The sequence below is a fragment of the Lissotriton helveticus genome, chromosome 2_1, assembly GCF_964261635.1.
Source record: "Lissotriton helveticus chromosome 2_1, aLisHel1.1, whole genome shotgun sequence".
Classification (NCBI taxonomy): Eukaryota; Metazoa; Chordata; class Amphibia; order Caudata; family Salamandridae; genus Lissotriton; species Lissotriton helveticus.
The window spans coordinates 1,056,339,889-1,056,366,443 of NC_136059.1; the positions used below are offsets into that span (position 1 = coordinate 1,056,339,889).

Below are 26,555 nucleotides of genomic sequence, written 5' to 3' on the forward strand. Positions count from 1 at the left end.
AAAATATTTGCAGAAGTAGAATTGTTTCTTAATTTCTAATTTAACAACTTTTATTTTGATGTCGAATTGTCTGGAAGTTTCTTGTTTCCATGTATTTGAGCATTGTAGTTGCCTATCGTGTTACCCAGAGAATGTAATTGGGGCTGTTGTCTTACAGACAGGTTTTTGTATGCTATAGTTTACGTGCAGTGCGAAACATATTGTGATCTTCGAGATATTTCATAATTGAATGTTGATCTCAGATTTTTTTTTTGTTTTAGTTGCTAGTCCAAATTTCTGCTACGCCCCTTGTGTTTGGTAGACCTGATTTGTGCAGGTGTTTTTTGTAGAGCTTGCATGCTGTCTTCCATCAGCGTCTGAGGTCACAAGACACAGTAGGCATGTAGAAATGCCGAATCAGAGGTATTGGAAGAGTAAAGGTTCGTTTATTTATTTATTCATTTATTTATGCATCTTTATTTAGTGTGGACTTTACCCAGAGGTTTACAATAGAAAAAGATTGTTACATAAGGTCCACAATTGCAAACTAGTAGCGTTGAATTAAAAGTATACCCTTTACAGCTTTGCAACTGTTCTCTCTTGTGCCACTAGAGAGTTTGTCTGCCAATCAACGAGGAGTGTATGAGTGTAAGGCCTTGTGAGTGATGCTAGATGTCTTGTATATGGATCTAGCTTCAGTGGGCAACCGGCGGAGACTGACCAGCATAGGTGAGACGTGATTGATCCTTTCGGCCACATAAACGAAGTAAATGGTGTGAGAAAATGTACAATTATTGGGTGGTCAATTGTCCACTTCAAGGAATTACCACGACTCGTCAGCGGTAACCCTCAAAGTTACTAAATTAGCATAAGCAGGCGACAGAGCAGACCGGCTTAACGTAAGACAAAGTGTAAAGTATATATACAGTACAAAAACAGTAACAGTCAAAATGCACAACAATAAAAATCCGAAACCGAATTTGAAATAGAGTAAAACTGAATAAAATGACAAATATCCAATAAGATATGAATACGGGGGGGGATATGAATTTTTGTTTTTTAAATCAAAATTGCACTGAAAAGCACAAAGCGCCAATGATAGTTAATGGTCTTGGTACACCAACCATGTTCATCCTTGCCTTCTAATTTAGTATTTTAAGTTCGAATCCACCACAGGATTACCCTTCTAAAGCCACCCAGGACCTCAGGAAAGGCACGTAGAGAGTCTCAGGGTGTCAGGCAGAGTCCAGTCCAGGTTCATTTGCCGCTGGGCAGTTGCAGGAAAGAAAGGCCTCGTGTAGCTTCTTGTATCCCTGTAGCTTGAACTGGAGGTCAGCCTAATGACCCTCGTTGTCCACTTTTGTCCTGGGTACAAGAGAGAGCAGGTCCAGTCCTTCAGGGTGCCTCTCAGGGCACAGACATCAAGTGCAGTCCTCTTCTGATCTTTTGAAGGTCGTGGAAGTGTTCTTATGAGGGTGACTGGGTATACCACATATATGCCTGGAACAAGCTACTGGGGGAGTGAATCCTAACCCCCTCCCTAATCAATGAGGCAAAAGTTCTCAGGCAAACACTACGCACTTGTTCAGTAGTTCCTGGTTGCCTTACTGCAGACAGACCAGAAATGCAATATGCCAAGGAAAATCTATGAAGGCGAAGGTCTTTGGCCATGCTAAACTTGGGCTCTGAGGCTGGGTGTGTGAATAGAAAGTGTAGTATGGTAATCCTGCTGTTCTCTCACATCTAACACTAAAATCCAGTTTAAAGCAGATACAGTACCCACAACAAACTCAGAATTAAAAGTCTGATTGGACAAAAACAGGGTCCTTCAGCAACCTGACCGGGGATCCACTAGAATTGTCTCTGATCCGGTACTCTCCTTTTCAAGTGTTCCCCAGGTGTTACATGTGGCTTAACAGGCTCACGCAGGATTTGAGAACACAAATGACGATGACCAGGTAATGATCAGGCGCTCAGCATAGAGTAATGGCTAATTTCTAATGATCTCAATATATCAATTGTGCTCCAAAGCTGATACAAGGAAGGTCACCGCACTTCCTCACAGTTACCAAGGATGTCCTTGGTTATAGAATACGAGGATAGTTCAGCTGAGCAAAAAATAATACCATCAATTTACAAAGTCAATATTTTCTTCAGACGTGATAAATCAGCAGTAATAAAAGTGTCCACTACTGTAACTCCAGCTCAATATCCAGAGCTTAGTTATCTTCACAATAACATCACCAGGGTACTTTGTCCAAAATGAAGTGTCGTTTATTTTCGTATTTCGATTTCCTTCAAATCAAGCCACAGCCAACACGTGTTTCGTTGGGCATTACATTCATGCCATACAACTTCTTCAGGGCAAAAGGAAAATTATTATCCTTCCTGTGTTCTTGGGTCTCGAGGTATAACCACAAATCAAATCCTTAAAATCCAGTTCCTGTTGTTTCATAAGTTGACATTCAAAATAATCGTGAAAATTATATCCCCAATCTCTTCTCAAGCTTGACCATTTAAACCGTGTATCCAATATCCGTATTAGGGCTGACAAGTTCCTTGTATCGACTTTCCTCCGTTTTAGTACACGAGTACGTGACAAGTATTCCTCCCTATAGCAACCGCGAGTACGCTCTCAGGAGAGGCACAATCAGCCAGGTCGTGGAAGTGTTCTTATGAGGGTGACTGGGTATACCACATATATGCCTGGAACAAGCTACTGGGGGAGTGAATCCTAACCCCCTCCCTAATCAATGAGGCAAAAGTTCTCAGGCAAACACTACGCACTTGTTCAGTAGTTCCTGGTTGCCTTACTGCAGACAGACCAGAAATGCAATATGCCAAGGAAAATCTATGAAGGCGAAGGTCTTTGGCCATGCTAAACTTGGGCTCTGAGGCTGGGTGTGTGAATAGAAAGTGTAGTATGGTAATCCTGCTGTTCTCTCACATCTAACACTAAAATCCAGTTTAAAGCAGATACAGTACCCACAACAAACTCAGAATTAAAAGTCTGATTGGACAAAAACAGGGTCCTTCAGCAACCTGACCGGGGATCCACTAGAATTGTCTCTGATCCGGTACTCTCCTTTTCAAGTGTTCCCCAGGTGTTACATGTGGCTTAACAGGCTCACGCAGGATTTGATACTGTTGTGTCAAAAGGTGGTCCAAAGCCCCCACCCTGCGTATTCTGTTGATCTCAGAGTAGTCATCGCTGCCCATTTTGTTTGTTCTCAGCAGGCATTTCATACCTCATTCACACCTATTCAGTGCTCGAGTACAAGCTGAGAGCGGGCAGAGGCTTATGCTGATTAGTCTTCTGACAGTTCAGTCAGCTAAAGGGTATCTTTGTAAAAGTTACTTTTCCTTAATAGTTAATAATAATCTTCCTTCTCCATTGAATTGCATCCTAATTAACTATTAACGCTAGGTGACCATACAGAATACATGGATTTTCTACAGATGAGTAAGTGGCAATAACAAGTGTTTACCACTGAGGAGTTTGAAGCTACATCCTTTGGAATAAAGCTCTCGATGACTGTCTATAGGAGCCCTGAGGTGAAAACTCCCTGTTTTTGACTTCTTATCAATCAATAAAATGGAATGAGTATGGCCCTTCCCAGGATCTTCCCTGTATACTAATCCTGTGGATCAGCTATGCAAGGGGATAAAAGTTCAAGAGAGACTAGTATAAGGAAAAACAGAATTGCAGAATCTATTGCAAACCAGGCTGACCAGAAAGAAAGAAAACCTTATGTCTATAACATGGATGAAGCAGTCTTAATAAAATCTAGTAAAATCCTAGTCTCATGCCAGTAGGATTGTCTCTTTACTTTTTGTTTTCCTTAGATAGCAAGGGTTGACCATGTACAAAGCGAGTGCAAAAATGGGTGCCACTTTAAGGGACACTCTTAGCTTGATGGAAGCCGTTGGAGATTCTTGATGTTTCATTTGGGGATTGTCGTGGTTTATTTCCCAACCAGAGTCTCACCGCAGAGTTAGATCTTTTGGAGTTTGGAGAGCAATTTATCCAAGAGGCTAAGACTGAGCCACTTTATATAGAACAGTTTGAGACCTAACTGGACAGATAGTAATGCTTCTCTTGCAGGAAAGCAGGTAGAGGTATTGTAGGCAGAGCCCTGTTGCAGTGGTGTGTTTTTTACGGCATTTTTACGAGGTCACCACTGTGCCGGACACCTAGACTTCTACCTTATTGATTAGTCTGTTGAACTTAAGAAGGTTTATGAATCTTTCCCAACAGACGCTATTACCGGAATGTGGACACAATCTGTAATTGGCAGTGTAGGGTTAAAAGATGTATTATGTATTCTAGGCACCGATTTATGTAGGGGAAACAGTCTTTACAATGTGGCTGGAACCACGCAAATTCCATTGCCACGCATCCGTTATAATGCATGCCTTTACCGTGCAAACTTTTACAATGCATATTCCTTTACCATGCATGCTTTTACCACAAAAATTTAAGTATTTTGCAGGTAAGTATAAAGCTAAACACAGCCCTGCCCTAATATTGTAATATTGAAGTACAATATATATTTATATATTTTTTTATTTAGGGTAGGGTTGTGTGGAGGTATTTGGGTGGCAAGGGGATTTTCAGGGTTTAGGGTGGAAGCGCTGTTCAATTTGCACTGTTTTATATATCTATATATCCACTGGTCTTAACAAAACACACCGCGACCCATGTGCAATTCAAAGCGTGCTTTTAAGTGTGCAATGACATTCCCCTATGCGTTTCGGTGCACTCCGCTCCTTGTTCCCTTGCTCTCAAGCGAAATTGGCACGATTTTTATATATATATATATATATATATATATATATATATAGATATATATATATATAGATATATATATATATCTATATATATATATATATATATATATATATATCTCCAAACGCATTCAATCCTTCAATCAAAGATTGCGCTGACCCCAAAATCTTTCTTTCAGCACGCTTTATTTAATTAAAAAAAGCAATGGCAAACACTGCCCCGCGTTTTGGAACCGGAGTTCCTTTGTCACGGGTCATTCAGAAGTTCACGTTTGTCACATGATATAGTGCACCTTAGTATCATCAATACTGACATAGGATTACATTGCTGCCTTCAATGTGTGACTACTAGAGCCACCATTTTTTAATGGGTAATTTGAAACAATTCTACCCTAGTGGGTGAATTGTCACAATTAATTAATAAATGTTGTTATACCTTCCACTCATTACAATTCTGGGCAGTGTTTGCCATTGCTTTTTTGAATTAAAAAAAGCACGCTGAAAGAAATATTTGGTTTTGAAGGATTGAATGCGTTTGTGTGTGTATGTATATGTGTATATATATATATATATATATATATATATACATATACATATACATTTTTCTGGTAAAGGCATATGCATTGAAAAGTCCCCTTTATTAAGGCATGTGTGGTTCCGTTATAAAACCCTCTGTACTACTTATTGGTAATGTAGCACTTTACTGCTTGTCCTTTCATGTTGTAAACATTCCCTAGTTTGATTGTTAGGGTGTGTGATGTAACTGTGAGAATGCTGCCACACTTGACATGCCATTGTGTTTGGTGTGCTCAACCATGATGGGAGTTGAGCATTACATGTGCGCGTAGCATGCATCCTCCGCTCATGGGACCTGCTTCCGAGGGCTTCTTTGGTCCTTCACACACTTTTAGTAGAGAGTTTTACCCTACAAACATAATATTGCCTCCCTTAAAATTATAATTAAGTACAACACGACAGTATCTCGTTTTAAGGGTATGAAAGGCGCAAACTGGTGAGTCCCCTAAGCTTTATTCATTGTGGTAAGAAATTTAATTGTTACGGTGCTGACATTTGTAGAGGCCACATATGCCACTCTGGTATAAAGAAATTATTCATAATGGGGTCTATAAAAAGAAAACTTAAAAGACTTAGCATTTCAACTTTTTTTTTTATTTAATATGACTTTACTTGAAGTAATTTTGGAGCAACCTTGTATTTCTTTCTGCTCTGAATTTACTGCTTTTACCACACCTGAATTCTGTAATTTTCACTCATCCGTGAAGTCCATTGCCTTTTCTCATGATCCTTTTATATCCTGTCTAGCGGAGCCTGATACATATACTGTCTTTGCCATAATTTTTGGTACCACTGGTGAACTTATATTTCGCACCAGAAAAATATCCATAGCAGTTTAAGATTGGGAAATTGACTGTTTTTGAAAAAAAAAAGTCTACTTTGAATGTAAGTTAATTTTCTGGTCCATTCCAAGTCTTAAAGTTCCTGGTCGTCTCCTTGACAGCTATGCAGCACTATAGTTTCTGTACATATTGCTCCTTCATAAAGTGTGTTCCCATCCTTGGTGTAATGAAAGGGTCAGCTTTCAGTTTTTGGACAAAGCAATGTGTGCTGTTGTGTGGCGGTGGGTGGGGCGGGGGTACATGTTAAAGGTGCTCTTCTGTAGTAGGGGATCTCTGTGTATAGTCATAATCTAGTGAATAGTCCCGCCCATGTGCGTGGACCCCGGAGCAATCAAAAATAATCTCTTACAGTGTCAAAAAATGCAGAAAAGCATAGACACTTAAGAGAGAATTTAAAGACAGATAATGCAGCCTAAAAAGGCTACACTGTCCAGTACTTCAACTAGAAATTCCACCATAAAATCCACAAAACAGCAAAAGCCTGTATAGATTTCCCTTGCTTTACCAGCAAAATCCCTCAGGAATGATAGAGAGAAGAACCTGGACAGACAAGCCCCATAGGCTGCCATTATGTGGCTCAAAACAGGATACTGTGCCTTTAAGAGAATCTTCCAGAACCTTCTCCCAGTATCCCAGAATGCATAGCAGGTCCAACTTAGTTTCAGTTCTTTTTTCCGGCTCCTGCAAGCAGGACCCTGGAGCATTGAGCTCTCCCTTTTCAAGGGTTTTGTTGGTGTTTTTCACTAATTTCGATTTTGTGTACTTTTAAAGTACTTTGGTGACTTTCTTCTTGGGTTTCTGCTCTCTTTGGCTGTTCATAATGCCTGCATTATTTGATAAATGCCCAGAGTGCTCCAGGAAGAAGGCCAAGTCAGACCCCCATGAGGTGTGTATCCTCTGCCTTCCCTCTTCCCACATCCCAGAGGAGTGTGTGATCTGTAGAGGCTTCTCTGGCAGGACCCTGAAGGACAGGAGAAAAATCAGACTTCAGGGACTTGAAGAAAGAAGACTGAAGGCTCGAGGTGGGTCTGGAGGGGCTTCTGCTGCCCATGCTGAGGCCTCTGGGGGGCTCCCCAGGGGCAGGAAGTCCAGCAAACGTCCAAGGTCTCCGTCTGGTTCAGTTGCGATGACCACGACGTCGAGAGGAAGGTCCACGGCCAGTCCCGGTCTCCCCAGGGCTCTGGGTCGAGAAAACGTCGCCCGTCGACGTCGAGGGACGTTTACAGGCCGCCGTCGAACCCGGTGTTGATCTCCTCGTCGCCGGCGTCGGCGTCGAGTGGACGGCATCGAAGGGCCCGGCGTCGGCGCTCGCCGTCGAGGCGACACCGCCGTTCGCCGTCGAAGACGGGGACATCGTCGTCATCGAGGGGATCCTCGTCGTCGAGGTCGCCGTCGAGACGGAGGAGGTCTCCGGCGCCGAAGAGGTCGACGTCGAGACGTTCGAAGAGGTCGACGTCGAGACGTTCGAAGAGGTCGACGTCGAGGCGTTCGAAGAGGTCGACGTCGAGGCGTTCGAAGAGGTCGACGTCGAGGCGGTCGAGGTCGCCGTCGAGGCGTCATCGCCCGTCGTCGAGGTTTAGAGGTTCATCCATCTGGTCGGGGTCGTCGTCGAGGCGGAGAAGCCGGTCGACGCCGAGGAGTGTGAAACGGTCGACGCCGAAGGGCCGCTCGCCGTCAAAGGGACCGCGATCGACGTCTGAGCACCGATCGTCGACGTCAGGAGGTCCTAAGGACAGGCCCAGGACTGTGGGGGGCTCCCCACAGTCAGGACAGGATGGTGGCTCGCCGGGAACGGCGTACTCCGAGGTGTATACCCCGAGGAAGCCTACTGCACCGACTTCTTTGCCTCCTTTGCCTAAGGGCCCACCTCCGAGGGGTTCGACCCCTCCTCCGTTGCCTCCTCTACCGGCGCCTCAGGCCCCGGTTCCAACTGTTCCTCCTCCTCCGGTTCCACCGAGATCGGTGTCGATGCCCAACCTCCCGACACCTCCGAAGACGAATCCTAAGTCGAAGGTTCCTCCTAAACCCAAGACTTCCGACCCGGGGAGGCCGGCGGAGCGTCCCAGACCCAAGAGATCGAGGTCACGCTCAGGTAGAAGGGACAGGTCGAGGAGTGGACGCGGATCCTCCTCGAGATCCAGGCATCGCCATAGGAGGCATAGGTCCAGGTCTCGTTCTGCCTCGGGGACCCGTTCCTACTCACCTACGTTGTCAGATTCACCGGAGACGAGGGTGTCCCCGATTGATGACATTGGCACGTTCCAGGAGGTTCTCCTGCGCGGGGCAGCAAAGTTGGGAATCGAGGTTACGGCCCCTACGCCCTCAACTTCCGTGATCTTTGAGACATTGCATAAGAAACACCTGTCTCGCCCCCTACTGCCTCTGGTGCCAGGACTCCTTGAGCCGGCGGAACAACTCTTCCTTACGCCGGCGGTGGTGAAAGCTGCGCCTTCCAGGCTCTTGAAGAAATACAGGGCTCCTGAGTCGGACCCGGCTTTCTTGCGGAAGGACCCGACACCGGATTCAGTGATTGTGACGGCGGCTCGGAAGCTCCATGCCACCTCTCCTGCCTCCACCGTGCCTCCCGATAAGGAGAGCCGCTGGATTGACTCTGCTGGACGAAAGGCGTGTTGGACGTCCTCTACAACGATGAAGGCCTCCAGTGACTCGGCGTTGTTAGGACGATACGACCGTGCACTGTGGGACTCCATGGAAAGGTTTGCGGACCTCGTTCCGCGCGACCGGAGAGAGGATTTCATGGAGATCGTCCAGGAAGGGATGCTGGTTTCTAACCAGGCCATTAGCGCCGCGGCGGATATCTCCCTGCTGGCCGCGCATGGATACTGCCACGGTATCAATCAGAGGCGCCATGCGTGGCTTCGGTTGACGTCGCTTAAACCTGAGGCGCAACAACGTGTGGCAAATCTGCTGTTTTCCGGGGATACCCTTTTCGGGAAACACGCAGATGACGAGATGGCCAGGATGAAGGCCGAGGCGGAAACCCTGACGGCGGTGGGCTTGGAGAAGCCCAAAGATAAGAAACCCTTCCGCCAATTCCAACAGCGTTTTGGGTCGCAGGGTCGAGGAAGGGGACAGTCTTCTGGGCAACATCAGCAGCAGCAACAACAGCAGCAGTACAGACGACCCTTCCAAAAACGTCAGAGGGGTAGAGGTGCTCAGCAGTCCTCTACCGCGACCAAGGGCCCGGCCGGGTCTCGACCCTGAGCAGTTACTTCCCCTTCATCCGTTACCCGCTCCGGTGGGGGGAAGCATTCAATTTTTCCTGGCAGAGTGGAGAAAAATTACTCAGGACAAGTGGGTGCTGAATATTGTTTGCAATGGATACAGTCTTCGTTTCACCAGCCCTCCTCCATCGATTCCTCCGATCAGCTCGCAGTATCAACTGCGTGAGCTTCAGGCGGAGGCCGACATCCTGTTAAGGAAAAGGGCGATAGAGGATGTACCTCTGTCTCAAAGAGGAAACGGTCTGTACTTTCGGTTCTTTCTGGTCCGCAAGAAGGACAAGAACGAGTTCAGGCCCATTCTGGACTTGCGACAGGCAAACAAATGGATTCGCAGAGAAAAGTTTTGCATGCTGTCGTTGCATCAGATTTATCCTCAGCTGCAACGGGGAGACTGGCTTTGTGCCATAGACCTACAGGATGCATACTTCCATGTGCCCATTGCACACAAACACAGGAAGTTCCTGCGATTTCAAGTCGGCACCAATCACTATCAGTACACGGTACTTCAGTTCGGGCTGAAGTCTGCGCCCAGGACATTCTCGAAGTGCATGGCAGTGGTAGCGGCACACCTGAGGAAGAACAAGGTGTTTGTCTACCCGTACCTGGACGATTGGTTGATCAAGGCCTCCTCCTTCTCTGAAGCTCAAGCACACTTCCAGAAGACGTGCGTTCTCTTGAACAAGCTGGGGTTGCACATCAACATGTCCAAGTCTGTTCCAACTCCGGTCCAGTGCATCCAGTACTTGGGAGCCTCCATCAATACGCTGTCGGCAAGCGTGTCTCCTTCGGAAGAGCGACGTTTATCACTCCTTCGGAAGGCTCAGGCTCTCCTGTCCACTCCATCCACGAAATTGAGGACGGTGTCTTCTCTGCTGGGATCGATGGCCTCTTGCATCTTCCTGACGCCACATGCGCGGCTGCACATGAGACCGCTGCAGGAGTGCTTGGAAGATCAATGGGACCAGAGGAGAGGATCTTGGGACGACAGGATACGACTGTCTCTACATGCTCTTCAGTCTCTGAAGTGGTGGTGTTCAGCGGAGAATCTCCTCAGAGGGGTTCCCTTCCACAAGGACATTCCCACTCAGACTATTGTGACGGATGCTTCTCTCCTGGGATGGGGAGCACACTCCGGAGATCTGCAGATTCAAGGGACGTGGTCCCCGTCGGAGTCCACGTACCACATCAATTTCCTGGAACTCAGGGCTGTTCACTTGGCGCTGAAGGCTTTTCAACCGTCCTTCCGGACCAACTCTCTGCTTGTACAGACGGACAATATGACCACGATGTATTACCTCAACAAGCAGGGGGGCTCGAGATCACGCACTCTGTCTCAGGAGGCGCAGGCGATCTGGCATTGGCTTCTGGCTCGAGGACTCTCGATAACGGCCACTCATCTGCCAGGTGTGCAGAATGTTCAGGCGGACGAGCTGAGCAGACTGATTCAGGAAAATCACGAGTGGGTCATAAACGACGAAGTACTAGGAGAAGTCTTCGCACGGTGGGGCACTCCAGACGTAGATCTGTTCGCCACCGCCGAAAACAGCAAATGCCGAGACTTCGCCTCCAGGTACTACCGGTCGGGGATGCTGGGGAACGCGTTATGGATCGACTGGTCGAACAGCTTTCTGTACGCTTTTCCACCCATTCCCCTGATTCCAGCGGTTCTCATCAAGCTCTCCCAATCCAGGGCGAAGATGATTCTGATTGCCCCAGAATGGCCCAGACAGTGGTGGTTCACGGACCTGCTTCACCGGTCTCTCCTTCCTCACATGAAGCTGCCGTGCAGGCCGGACCTTCTCACGAAGTTCGGGGGGCGGATGGTGCACCCCAACCTCTCGTCTTTGAGTTTGGCGGCATGGCTCCTGAAATAGTGCAATATGGCCATTTGAATCTCCCAGCGGATTGTATGGACATACTGAAGGAGGCTAAGCGACCTTCCACTCGGACTTCTTATGCTTACAAGTGGAAGAGGTTTTGCATCTGGTGCAAGTCTAAGACCTTTGACCCTACGACATGCAAGGAAGATGTCATCCTTCCATATCTGCTACATCTGGCGCAGTCTGACCTTAATGTCCATTCCATTAAGGTTCATCTGGCTGCTTTGACTGCCTACAGGAAATGCCCTTCACAGACTTCCTTCTTTCAGATCCCGGTGATCAAGGATTTTTTGGAAGGCTTGAAGAAAGTGTTCCCTCCTGTCAGGCTTCCTTCGCCTTCGTGGGACTTGAATGTGGTGCTGTCCAGATTGATGAAGGAGCCTTTTGAACCTATTCATAAGGCTTCGTTGCAGCACCTGTCCTGGAAGGCGGCGTTCCTCGTGGCCATTACATCGGCCCGCAGGGTGAGTGAAATTCAGGCGTTGTGTTGCCAAGAACCTTATACTGTATTTCATGCTGCTAAGGTTGTTATGCGTACTCACCCTAAGTTTCTTCCCAAGGTTGTTTCTGATTTTCATATCAATCAGACTATATCTTTACCTACGTTCTTTCAGAATCCTTCATCTCCAGCGGAAAGGTCTTTGCATTCCCTGGATGTTAGGAGGGTGCTGAAATTTTTATCTGGATAAAACCAGGGATATTCGTAGGTCAGACCAATTGTTCGTCAATTATGGATCTGTCAGGACGGGTCTTGCGACCTCTAAGCAGTCTATCTCTAGGTGGATTGTGTCCTGCATACAGCTGTGTGACCAAAAAGCTAATAAGACCTTAGGAGGTAAGCCTAAGGCTCATTCCACCAGGGGCAAGGCTGCCACGACAGCCGTAATGTTCCGATTGCAGAAATCTGCAAGGCGGCCACTTGAAAGTCGGTTCATACCTTTGCTAAGCATTACTGCCTGGACACTGATGCCAGGGCAGACGCTCAGGTTGGGCAGGCTTCGCTCCGAAATCTGTTCGCACAGTAGTGGCGTTACTTCTCTTTTCTCCACCGCCGCTTTTGTGTGGGGATGGGCTTGCCATTCTATTCACTAGATTATGACTATACACAGAGATCCCCTACTACAGAAGGAGTAGTTTCTGTCCTGTAACTCCAGTTCTGTAGTAGGGGTATCTCTGTTATAGTCATAAGCGCCCTCCCTCCTCCCCGGTGGAGAGAGACATATTCCTTTATGGAATGCTACAGGTCTGGCGTGTTACGCCTTCAAAAAGAACTGAAACTAAGTTGGACCTGCTATGCATTCTGGGATACTGGGAGAAGGTTCTGGAAGATTCTCTTAAAGGCACAGTATCCTGTTTTGAGCCACATAATGGCAGCCTATGGGGCTTGTCTGTCCAGGTTCTTCTCTCTATCATTCCTGAGGGAGTTTTGCTTTTAAAGCAATTGAAATCTGTACAGGCTTTTGCTGTTTTGTGGATTTTATGGTGGAATTTCTAGTTGAAGTATTGGACAGTGTAGCCTTTTTAGGCTGCATTATCTGTCTTTAAAATTTTCTCTTAAGTGTCTATGCATTTCTGCATTTTTTGACACTGTAAGAGATTATTTTTGATTGCTCCGGGGTCCACGCACATGGGCGGGACTATTCACTAGATTGACTATAACAGAGATACCCCTACTACAGAACTGGAGTTACAGGACAGAAACTACTCCTTCTGGATCATACTCCAGGATCAGGCACATGTCATTTCATACCTCTCTTTCACCTTAAATGTTCTCTTACATCTGGATGTTCCCAAATGCATACCAACCTTACTGCTCTCACATCTGTAAAAACAGTCAAGCCTTCCTGTTTATTTCTGCAGAAGTAGAGTTGATTCTTTGGTTCTCTCACCGGTTGTGGTAAGCTTTTCCAAAGTAGTTGTTTAAAATGAGGATTGGCAATCTCCTAGTTAATATAACATATTAACATAACATATTCTGTGTTTGCAATCCAGGAGTTGATCAAATATGACTTAGCGTGCACATAGTGTGTGCACTTCTCGCACAATGGTTGGCAGTGGAGTCCTTTTGTGTCTTCATCTGACATGCATGAGAATGATCAATGTGGTCCTTTTCTTTCTGGCCAATCCCGGTTCAACACATGGGAACCTCCTGGTGCACTGTCATTCCCATGTCCTGCTATTTGCCCATGCTTATGGTCCTGGAAGGAGAGGAGGTTTGGTGGAGAGAGGGTAAATCTCGTGATGGGAAAACGTGCATCTTCTCTCTCAGCACGTGGCATTTTTCCATCATTACTTTCTTCTAAAGTTTGCTCGTGTTTCTTTTAATATACAGTCTCAAATTAGCAATCTTGGTTTCTCCTGGCAATTTAAACTTCACCTTCAGCTCAAAATAAAGTGCTTTCTTTTGTTTTTTATTTTTAAACCACTCTCCAATACTTGGTTACTTGCAGGTTGGACTAGCAGCGTTTTACTACATGGTTCTACTTTTCAGGTTCTTCTGCCTTACTTTCAAGGCTCTTGTACAGGGCCACACAGAATGCTTTTTCTGACAGGTTGAGAGTTTGCGAGATGTTTAGATCTACATTACATCCTGATTGTTCTTTGCCATAAAATTGCCTAGCCTATTCACTTTGACTTTTCTTCTGGTTGTCAACCTTTTACATCCCTCTCTCGTTTCTTTTCCCTGTGCTCTGAGCACTTTTTTTTAATCTAACTTCTGCTTGCTGTCTATTCAATGTGTCCTCTTTTCTCCTAAGTTATTTGAAAGTTTCTTTCTTTATGTTTTAGTTTGTTTAGGCATTGGGTTCATGTTTTCCTTTTGCCTTGTATTTTTCCTGTTTTCTGACTGTGGCTGATTTTAGATTGTACCATGTACACTCGCTATTTTTCTACAATTTTATTTCAGGAAATTGTTTCCACTGTTTAACTACTTGTCCCCTTGTCGAGCAACTATGCTTTAATCATCTTAAAATCAGTGACAGTGTGGCTTGTTGATTAAGCATGCCCAAACACAGGGACTCTACCTAACGGACTTCATAAAACAGAAAGTATGCATACATAACTGGACATTTATAAAGTAAACCTGGTGTAGCAGTCTAAACACCGCTATATCTCTCCTATACAATCTCACGCCTATCCGTTTGTCTGCTTGTGCCACTTCAGGTAAGGTCTTCTCTCCCTGCACTTGATCATTTCACACTTCCCAGCACTTCCACCAGGCTTTCATACCTATTTGTATTTATTTTAGTTAGCTGCTAAGAACAGAAACGCTTTACATGAATACAGAATTCTCAGTCAGGTGTCGCCTTTGGGATCTATTGGCTTGGCCAGCGCCTTTTACCCGTGCGGTGCAGCATCGGCAAGCCCAGGGAAGAGTAACTGTTGAATTCATCAGTTTATTTTAAAACTAGCATTGGCAAAGGCAATATGTCTGACACTGTCTGACAGCCTCTTGAATTTTTCAGTGCTTGCTTTGTTTTGTCTTGGTTTTTGTGAAACTTTGTGAGAAAGCATCCGGATCCCTACCAATATTTTAAATGTCAAGGGGAGAGGATGTGGCGTACCGGCCAGAGCTGTGGATTTTGAAACTGGGGAACAGGGTTCAAATCTCTGCATCGGATCAACATCCTGTGATTCCGGGTGAATCAATTGATCTCTCCGTGCCTATAAAACCAAAATGAATGTGTACTTGTGTAATGTAACTGGTGCTCATGTAAAGCTCCCCAATAACTTCTAGTCGAGTTTGCGCTATATAAAACTGCAAAAAAATATAAAGAATAAAAATTTGCTAAACGCAAAAATATTTTTGGTACTCTAAAGCACACATTTTCATAGTTCCTGCCTCTTAAGTGTGCCACTTAGTAAGTGGATAAGTTCAAAATATTAAAACAAACGCCCACAAGCCTTGACTTCATTTCTCCACTCTTTACGGGGCAGTTTCTGTGTGTTCTTACCTTCTTTTTTTGTGTTGAAATTTTTTATTAAGTTTTAGATGAAAATACAGAAATACGTATATTTGTAAATGGATAATAAAATAAGATATTGATAAATGAATCATAATAAAGGTATGAAAATAATATGATTATACATAGGATATAATGGAAGTGGGGAGGTAGAAATAGCAAATATTCTGTAAATGATGAAGTAAAGGATATTAGAGAAGAAGATAGCGAAAGAATGAAAGGAAAAGTGAAAAGAAAAGAAAGAAAGAAAAAGAAGAAAAGAAAAGAAAAAAACCCCAGAGTAACAAGGGAAAGGAGAAAATGCGATGAGGCCGAGGCACATGAAAAGCATTAATGAGCAGAAAAAATCTCAGGAAGAGTACACAAATACAAAATAAAAATAATTAAGAAGGGATAACAGACGTTGGAGAGGAAGGAGTGGAGACAGGGTCACCAACCACCGTGGCTTCCAGGAATGGGGACCATGTTTGAAGAAAAACAGTAGCCTGATCTTGCAAATTATAAATTACACGTTCATAAGAGGCCGTTTGTACCATAGCCACCAGCCATTCTTCTTGAGAAGGAGATAAAGAGGACTTCCAATGACGCAATATACAGATTTTGGCCGTAGCCAAAGCAGTATGAAGAAGACGAGTCTGTGGTTTAGATAATGTCGGGAGACCTCGAAAATCATGTAAGATAATATAATATGTTCTTACCTTCTTAATGGCTACTTAGAGGTTCATTTTCATACCCATTTGCCATGCTTTAGACAATCAAAAATGTGACTCACCTGGCTTACTTTCTTTATTGTTAACTTCCATCTCTGACAGTAAATGTCCTCCCATCCTTATTCTGTGAATCAGTGTCTGTCGTGAGTAAATATTGACGTAAGAGCTGCCAATCACAAAGTATCTTTTTCATAAGGCTTGAAAAGCCACTTAACAATGCATAAAAGACATGAATAACCCAATGAGAGTATATTTTGTTTCTAAACACTGGTGTTGGCTCGAAATAAAGGTGCACACTTTTAAATCCCACATTATCGTGGTTAGTCCCGATTTTTCATTGAACAGCCCAGTGCATTCTGGGACTTGGGCACTTCCTCAAAGTGATTAGCTTAAATGCAGTGCATTTAACAAGACCAGGGGACAGATTAGCACTAGCGGTGCTGGGACCCGGCCGTCAATGGTGCGGCGGTCCCGCACCTGCAAATAGGATGCCACTGTAAAGGTGGCATCCTCTATTCCCAGCATTGTGAGCATTGTCATGCACAAGGTGACAGGCACCGCGCGGTGCCTGCCACCTTGTCCATATGGTAGCCCCCATGTTCACCCCGACTACCACCAATAACCTGGGGGCCCGCCCCCAACAGCAAAATCCGCATGCCTTGATGCCGCCGCAAAAAGGCTGCGTCCCGCACCCACGCTAATATGGATGGCGGTGTCTAGCAGACACCGCCACCAAATCTAGCCCCTTTTCCGCCCAGTTGACTGGTCGACCTGCGGAAAACCGGCGGACAATCTTTTTGTCCGCCTGGGTCCCCCCGCCATACTAATATGGCGGGGGAATTGGGTGGCGGGCGGAGGGAAATGTAGGGCGGATTGCCACCACCATGCGAGCTGGGACGATCCACCCTACATCGTAATCAGCCCCTATGTGTCTTAGGTAACACAGGGCAGATAACACAATTGAAGCCCTTGATTTTGATTTAACAATACCATACATTCTAGGAGCTGTAGTCTTTGCATACCTCACCAGGAACTATTTGATGAATTATGGGGGTTGTATTCATTTATCATTTTGATGTAGCTGGAATAAAATACCATGTTACGATGTAGAAAGCTACTGAACAGCTAAGGTGTACACTTGTACCCCTTAAAACTGACGCAGTCTCAAGTCACTGGAGGCTGATCATCATTAACACCCGGCTGTGAATGCGGGAGAAAGGGATGCTCCAACTCTGCCTTCAAGGAGGAATTGGAATTGCATTTTATATAGCTCTTACTACCTCTGAGGAGGCAATCGAGTGTTTTTCGACGAGTAGCACACTACTCCGGAAGCCAAAAAGGATTAGTGGTGAATTAGTAAAGGGAATTATGAAATTAATTTGAGCGGTGGGCATGTGAGTCTATTATATGGGTTGAAAAGGATAGTGGAGGTATAGAAGAGGGAGGGGTTTGCAGTTATATAGCACTTGGAACCCCTGATAAGGCATCAAAGCTTTTTTCAAGAAGTATGATTTCATATGCTCTCCTGTAGTGCTGTAGGGACCCAGACTCCCATCAACGCTCTTTGGGCAGTTCGCAAAGGCCTCTCAACACACGCATGCAGCCGCTGAGGAACACTTACATTTTCAGAAAAGACTGTTAGTTTCACAGAAAAGAGTCGCAGTCGTGCAAATTAAAGTAAAAGTATGCACAAGGATTGTGCCTCTCAGTAAGAACAGTGCTAACTGGACTCATGCAAATACTGTGCATGATGGCCCTCTTATTAAACCAAAACCCAAAAAATGAATGCAGGCTTTGTAATTAATTGTAACGGACGCTCCTATAAAGTGCTCAAATACCTTCACGTTTGCGCTATATAAAAATGTAATTTAAAAAAAATTATACCTCAATCACAGCCAGAGTGGCAGACGGACACTAATCAACTTTAACCAGTCAGTACTTGGGTCATTTCCTGCATCACTTCCTGTTCTTTGTGTGGATCTTGGACTGTTCCATACTACCGAATTAGAAAGCAGCAAAGAAGAGTGATAATGTTGCCAATGAATGATTAGTAATGGGTGAGCTAAAAGGCCATTTTATATTTCAATTTTTTTTAAATTTTCGTCTGGCTTGCGCTTGCTCTGTGCTTACGAAATTCTCATGTAATGAAAAAAAATCTTATAAACGGCTTATAGCTCGCTCAATACTTACCTTTACTTATCATTGGTTGGCTCCCATGTCACCCTTGTTTCCTTGCTTCCTATTGGTCAGTGGCTTTTCCTGGCCTCTGGCTTCCTCCTGGGATTTGGAGTCTTCGTCTATGCTGTGGAGCATGGACCTAGTACTGCCACCTGTGGCCAGTGTCCTTCCACTGTCTGCAAGTACTTAAAAAAAATATATATATTTTCCACCTGCATTCTTAAGGTGCATGTGCCTGCAGTTCCTCTCTCTGCCCCACACTTCCCACCGTTGTTATTAACCCATTTCCCCACCTGCTCTCCTGTTTCTAACGCACTTTGTAACTTTGTTTCTAAACCCCACTCTCTTCCCACTTTCCTTTGTTTCTAACCCACCCCTCTGTTTCACCCACCTGCCCTCTACTGCTCTTCTTTGTATTTCCCCACCCTGTGTTGCCTGCCCCCCTCCCCCTAAATTCCCCTGCAATTATTTTTACACATGTTGCATAGCAGCATGGGCTGCTGTGTAACATAGCTTTAAGGTAAAAAAAAAAAAGCTCTATGACGTGGTCAATTCTGGCTATGCCATAGTGCTTTTATTCATTTATTTCTTCAAGCCATGTTGCAAAGGGTTTGCACGATTGTAAGAATGAGGAGCACTCGCACAATTCTGAAATGCGATTAGCTTATAATGTGCTACTTTTTACAATACAACGGCCTGCATACTGTAAATAACTGGGGGGCACACTTTGTCACAAAGAGTAAAATGGGAAGAATACTTCCTGTTGTTCCACCATTAGTCAGGAGTACATCCAGTTAGGTCTTCCCATTTTACATGGGTCAATTTCAGATTGTTTGGCAATTCTTTTATTTTTGATTTTGTGGAAGTTATTTATAACTACATTTGTGACATTTTTTAAAATTAACTTAATTTGAGCTGGATATAAACACATGTATAGGACAGCATCCGACCTTTGATGTTCCAGCGGAACATTACGACCAATTCGTTGCAACCGGCCTGGAGAGGAAGAGTGAACTGCAAGGACCGAGCTTGTTTCTAGATTATTTTGTATATTTAGGGTTTAGTTGTGATATAGTGCCAAGTAACAGTGGCATGTGTGAGGTTTTGTGAAGCAAGTGCATAAGTGTGAGGTAGGGAGGGCGGGAGAGAGTTGTGTGTCCTGTTGAATCCTGATCACAGACCCAGGGTGGTATGGCTGCGAACTTGTATTTCGAGGCAAAGGCAGATAAAGGGACTACAAGCACACAATTGTTTTGGTCAAGCAGCAAAGCCAGGATTAAAGCCCCATAACCTAACCTGATTTCAAAACATGTAATTTAGCCATTAGACCCATCTCTTGCTTGTCATTTGTTAAAGTTCATAGGGAATTCAGGATTATCTACTTCAAAATTGATATTTCAATATTTAGATTGTTGTTGTAGGGGTTCAGATATTAATATATGCCCTGCATAATACTCTTGGGTGGAAATACTGTCTAGCACCTCAGGTTAATTATAAAAGTGCTGGCATGCAATTGTGCTTTATTACTAAACTGTCTGAAAGAGAGCTGGTGTTTTTACTGAGAACCAAATCTTAGTCCCGTTTATGAACACTTGTCTTCCGTACTGAGGCGTGTCGGCTGACCCCCTACCCAGTTAGTTTTTAGAAATATTATAGGCCGTCTTTTTTTGTTGTTATCCCAGCCTTCTTTTTTTATAATCTGTCCCATATATGTTATCTGTCAAAATGTAAATCTTGTTAATTTTGTCTTACTACTCAGGGGCTAGTTGTCAAAATGGATTGTTCCACAGCTATGTCAAAGTGCCAAAGTGTGTAAAGACAGCAGTGTGCTATTTACGGTTTGTTTTTCTCAGTTAAGAATGTGGATAGGCAAAGGCATTATGTTACACAGCCCAATGCATAGGAAGACATTCCAACCAACCGTACGCTCAATAGAGCACCATGGAAAGCTTCTGCAGGGACCATAACATATTTTTCTCATTGACGCTTGAATAGCCAGTGTATCCTTATCCCCTTCATCCTCATTGGCCAGGCCATCAACCAATGAGCACCTGTCATGCATTTGTTGCAGCATGTGGCAATATAAAAGCGCAACTTAGAACAATACTGAAAAAAAAACTTGTCCGAATAAGGGGCAATGTGTGTTGATTTTGTCTCAGCAATGCATGTTCAAGATTAAAGGAACAGCAAACTGCGATCAAACCAGTCTTTCCAAGTAGGCTGCATAATGGTGCTGCCAGCAGCTTAAAAGCCAGGGTGGAATATCTGCTCTAACCATGGAGTTCTTTATTTGCTAACACAGCACTCGACTGACCAGGTCTCTTTGTCTTTGCTCTTTGGTAGGTACGGGTGAGAGCGGCAAAAGCACATTCATCAAACAGATGAGGATCATCCATGGATCGGGATACTCTGACGAAGACAAGCGAGGCTTCACTAAACTGGTGTACCAGAACATCTTCACAGCTATGCAGGCCATGATCCGTGCAGCCGAAACACTCAAAATCCCCTACAAGTATGAACACAACAAGGTGAGTGACCCCACACCGAGGACTTTGTTGTGATCAGTGGCTCATGTTGTTGACTGTTTAATTTATGTTCCATTTCAGTTACATTTCTTTTCTTATGGTTGTTGTATGTTTCAGGTTGGCGGTGATCATGATTCTGGAACTTTTACCTTTGATTCTAAATGATTAAATGATTGTTTTTGGGAATTGTGAGTTGCACATATAAACTAGTCTTTCTGCGATCACTGGAGGGTAATTGGTTTTCAAATTTGATCGTTTCCTCAAAGGGAAGAGCATGGCTTTGTTCCTAGGCATTCTCAGACACTAGTCCTCTCTCTTTGTGCTAAAAATCTTAAATTGGAAAAACACATTGAGATTTGTTCAAGATTACTTGATTGTTGGAGTGAGTACTTTTTTCTTGATTTTATCATATGTTACTGTGTGAGCATATCGTCGACTGAACAAAATGAGCTCCAATCACATACAGTAATGTTTTTAGTCCAGCTATGCTTCACATCAACACTCCGCGTGCATTTGACGGCAACAGAACATGTTGCTTGCATGGTTATTTGTATGAATTTGTGGAATGACATCTGTCCTGTCTATTGAAGGGAATTAGTAAGATGTGCTGTTAATTTTGAGAAACCACTTTTAACAGAACTGTCATTCTTTTACTGATGGGGCACATATTGATATGAATAATCGTGTTTGTTGACCAAAGATACTTTTAAAATAGTTACAAATTCATGCCTGTCAACATGGATCAGTAAGCTTTAGCCTTTGCCTTCATATTTGCTCATTGTTTTAGCCACCTGATTATATCCTCTATTAGGGAAAATGGGTAACCCCCTTGGAGGCTTGGGTGATGGGGAACTAGCATAGGGTAATGGTGCCCCCAAGGGATTTTTTTCATGCGCAAAGTTATTCAGTAGTACACAACAACTTATAAGAGCCCTTGTTATTGGCCTCTTGTAAATAAATTACTGAAATAAATTATAACCATTCCAAATGAACTTATCAGAAGAAGAGACAAAAGGAAGGGGCAAAAGACGGTGTATGCTTTTTTTAATACAAATTTATATAAATAGAGCATAAGAGGGTACAAAAAAGCGTTTTACATATAAAAAAGTGACTGAGAGGAACACTTATTTTTACACATCTGTTCTCAAGAACACTTTTGTAAAAACCCATTTCTTGCACTTAGTAAAAAGGAAAATATAATTGTAATACAATGAACAGCTCCTGTATACAAATATGGATGAAAATGGGTTGAGAGTGTCAACGTTTCGGTCTTATCGTGTGTAGTCATAGACCGTAGATGATGGAACCTGCAATGGGATCCTGAGAAATATCTTGGGCCCTGGCACTTATTAATTTACAAATTAAGCACTGTAAACCGCGTTCTGGGCCTAGATATATAGCGAACAGGACATGCGGAATCCTGTATTACATCTTCTTTCTTATCTCAGTGAGTAGAATTCTCACCCTCAACACAGACACCATCTGAAAAGAATTATATAGTAAAGAAAACCTTGATGTTTCACCCATACCCTTTGTGAACCCGTTTTTTGGTCTTCACTTCAAGGTATGGCACACTCTTGACTGTAGCGTAACATCAGGAGGGTTTGGACTTGGAGTTTCCTTTGTGGAGATTTCCATCTTGAATAGACTGGTCCTCACTGTAGTAAGGATCGAAAAGGAAAAATAATTAATGAAGATCACCCAGAAGTAATTCAGCCATTATTAACATTGTGTTGTTTGCTTTGTGTAGTTCTACTTTTCAACGTCGGTCCATGAGCACAAATGAGTAAGGTTCAGGACACAACAAAAAGCATCAGAAGTTGATTTTCTAAATGGTTCTCTCAAAGCGATTGCTGCTGGTGCAGACAGAGCGAAACTTGTGTCCTTTTTATAGGCAGGTGGATATCTCAGAGGTTTCTATTTTTACACTGTAGAAAAAAGTGTGTGTTTATGAGAAAGACAATGGTCAAGAAATGAATTACCTACTACCAGTCTGTTTTGTGTGGCCTACTTTTAGGTGTCACTACAGCAGTACTACATTTCCTGTAGTTTTGTTGTGCTTAGTGTATCCAAACTAATTCAGTAAATTTGCGACTGTGAGACTGAAATAACTGTTGTTACTAGATATGCAGAAAATGCTGCATAAGACTGACCCTTTTGCTGCTGCTTTGTAGCACATCCAATGCATTGTTGTACCACTGTATGCTTGGTGTTGTGCTTGAGTGATATGGTCTGTCATTTTTATGAGTTGCTTTGTGTGCAAGTTTGGCAATACACATTGTTTGTAGTTGTGTGTGGTACTGGGGCTCCTAGGAGTTTTCTCTTCTGTTTACCTGTATCGGCCTACCCTGTATACATGTGCCTTTACATTTATGCCTATGCACATGGCTTAGCAGCAAACTTTCGTCAAGCGTGGCAACAAAGAATTTCCTGAATAATTTCAAATCTTGCAAATCGAGAAGTGATCATGTGTCTACTACCAGAATTATATTCATACAAGTTTGGCTTTGACTTACTTTTATAGTGTTTTCTTCTTTAATAAGCTATTTTTACAATATTTAATATCTACTCCATGTCTGCATTAGGTATATTTGTGTGTGAAGGAGGCAGAATCAGCCCAAACTGTTTTTTCATTTGACATGACCATGTGTTTCTACACATCTATCCTCTCATGATGATAATTCATGCATAGAGGGTGAAATTAGCAGTTCCCTTCAAGAGCATTCGTTGTCACTTCTGCTCTTTGCAGTGGCTTTCCATTGTATGACTCCGTGAACCCTATAGTGGCTCTTGTAGCAATAAAATCCAAGTTTGCGGCCACTGTCAAGGGCAAACCATAGTCTCTGCCACGCCAACCTCATAAAGATACCTTAGAAAGCCCAGCCTCTTCTAGGGCTACTTTCTAGAGGAAGGATGTAAATGGTTAACCTAAGAGACCAGGTTAAAATTCATGGAAATTTCAAAGAATATTAAGAGCACTCCATCCACAATCCGCTTTAATGTAACTGTCATCACCGAGAACCTTTCGCCACAGACACATAAAAACATTTTTGGTTGGAACAAAATGGCTTCAAAGAAACGCCAGAAAGTAGCAGAACGATTAGTGTTTATGGGGAACATTAGGCATAATTCCTCACGCGGATGTTGGGTGCTCGAAAAGAATGTGCCTTGTTCCCAAACCTGATGTCCTACAAAGGGATGGACTACTCTGGGCCAAATGAACCAGCTGCCACCTGGAGGAAAATAAGCAACCTGGCATTGTTTACACCAGTAGACAAAAGACCCGAACAAGGTGTAGAAGGCAAATCAGATTTGGAAAGAAAGTATGGCACAACCAAATAGTATTTGTCCTTGTGTGCTGGAAATCACAGGTAAGTAACTATACAGTAAACTCTATACAAGTCCCCCCACAGGGCCTCCGATACGGCTTCCCTCTGCTGAAGTGAACTTCTCCTTCTCCATTGTTCAACCATGGTTGTAGGGTCCTTGGCGCCAAAAATCCTTTGAAAGGGTATGCCCCTGATATAATCTGGTTAGATCTCAGGAACGTTGTACTGATTGAAGGCACCAGCAGAGTGGCTGATTCCATGAAAGACTCTAATAGGTGAGAGGAGCAGCTTGGTCAGGCAAACAGGGCAGCAATGTTCTAATAGAAGAGTGATTGCTGGTTGAGGTTTTGGACTCTGGTAGTTCATGAGGTAGGAACGAAGGGTGCCATTTCAGCAGAGAAAATGAAGTGCTGGAGTTGTTAAACTCCAAGAACAGTCACTGGGTGCTGCTGATTCCAATGGACTAGGGTACAATTAGGAAAGCATGTGAGACAAAGGATGATGGTCTCTTCGTAAACTTGCCTAACACCTTTGAACTCAGGCATGCAATTGTAGGACCCATTGGACATTCCCTTGCAACAGAGATGAAGGTAGTAGAGGTAGTTTCACTTGCCTTGTAGCTGGTCCTATTGTAATGATTCAAGGTCCATGAATGTGGGTGGAACTTGAAGCAAAGGGAAATCAATGGGTTCTGTATTTTGCTATCATTGAGATGAACCATGGCGCCTGGGGCAAAAGTACATGTGAAAAACTCCAGCCTCCCTGTGGCACCCACCAAATGATCTAGTCCACTGCATATGGTGGAACCTAGACATGGCTTCCACATGCTGCATCAGCAGCTCTCTTGGGCTTTTACTCCAAGTGAACCAGTGGAACAAGCGTGATCTAGTTACCTTTCCAGAGTTGAATTTCTACAGGAATAGCCAGTTTCTAGGAAATGCAGTCTTTATAGACCGTCCAAAATCTAACCACCAAATCCGAGCCTCCTCCTTTAATGCAGAATAGTACAATGGAGCCAGCAGACTCCATCCGGGGCGATTCCGGATCCCAAAATAAATCCAAAGGAAGCATCTAGCCCTCCTCTGTCCTAAAACCAAGAGGTCTCTACTAAATCAGTGATGCAATTTGTTGCATCCTTCTCCATGAGCTATTGAAATTGGTGTAAAACTACTAGGAGTGCATGCATCCAGACTGGATTTTATCAATGTTACTTCAACCAAAGCTTGCCTTAATAAATGGTAAATCATTCCTCGGCAAAAGAGGTACCAGTATTATCGAGTCCAGTGATTTAAAGATACTGGCTGGAAAAGAGATATCTTCGTATTTAATCCAAGATTGAGTAGCCGAGTCAGCTGTTTTTTCCTCTTTGACTTCAACTTTCAATACACTGAGAACTCTCCGACTTTATCACCTTAAGCCTGCATAAGTATAATTTCAGGCAGATAGCTGCAGAACCTGTGCAAATATGCTGAACTTCTATTTTCATGGATTAGTGGACTTTGCCATTAACGCCAAATGAGTTTTTTCTTTGCCATTTTTTGATACTACTATGTTTCAATTTCTCAACTGGCCTGTGTATTGTACTTTGTGTGACTAATCAAATGTTACCCAGCATTGACAATCAAGCCTCTGAATAAATGTGTTCTTCTTATTTAGCTTGATGGATACAACATTAATTGTGGATTAAACAATGTTGGTGCTGCTCAGCCATGTGCAGACAAAATTGAACAGGATTTCTGTTTTTGTCATTTCCGCTTCTCAAAGTATTCACAAATTGCTCTTGCCTAGATGCCTCAATTATGATAATTTCACCTTCTGTATCTGAAAGGACTACCCTCAACGTAATGACATCCAAAAAATAAGGTGCTGCTCTAATTGGATCAGTTAAATGATACCCCATAGACTTTTCACTGAAGGAGTCCTAGCAAACACGGATTCCCTGAAAGTTAGTTTGATCTGGTGATACATGAACTAGGTCCAACATGCTTGACATTTTTGAAGTTGGTTGGGAAGGATTTTCCTTCCAGCTATGTTTTTCTAAGATTGCTTGGGTACAGAAAAAACTTGTATCATCAGGTTTAGAAAGCCATCTGCAAACTTCTGACCCTATCTTGGGAGAAGATGCTGCTCCTGGCTGCAGAATCTGAAAAGAAACTCCTTATTGTCATGTATTCATTGATCACAAATAACAGTAAGTTCTTATTTCGTTTTTTTATTAGATAATAACGCATCCCCCTTACTTTGTAATTAGTAAATGAAGTTATGGCAATCAATGATTGTATGCTTTTAAGCAAGACTAAACGCTTCAAGTGGCTAGCTCTCTGTTGAACATTAGCATCTTGTCTGTGCTAAAATTGTGTAGATCCAATGTGTGCTTTCATTAATTTTGTTTATTAGAAGCAAGTAAGTGGCACATGCAGTATATAGAATCACGATGAAAACAAAAGTGAAACCGCTGATTAGCAGTTACCATAACAATATATAATTGCAAACAACACTTTTCTAGATCCATGCTCCATAAAGAATCACAAAACAAAATAT

General features: G+C 43.5%; 1 protein-coding gene across 2 annotated transcripts in view; it reads left to right on the forward strand.

Moving 5' to 3' along the window:
* Window positions 1–26,555, forward strand: part of LOC144818437 (guanine nucleotide-binding protein G(q) subunit alpha) — a 479,737-nt gene that overhangs the window by 208,983 nt on the left and 244,199 nt on the right. For both annotated transcript variants that reach the window (XM_078675857.1, XM_078675858.1), the window contains exon 2: window positions 20,504–20,688. In XM_078675857.1, coding sequence (XP_078531983.1) covers window positions 20,504–20,688 — 185 coding nt within the window. The remainder of the gene's footprint in view (window positions 1–20,503; window positions 20,689–26,555) is intronic.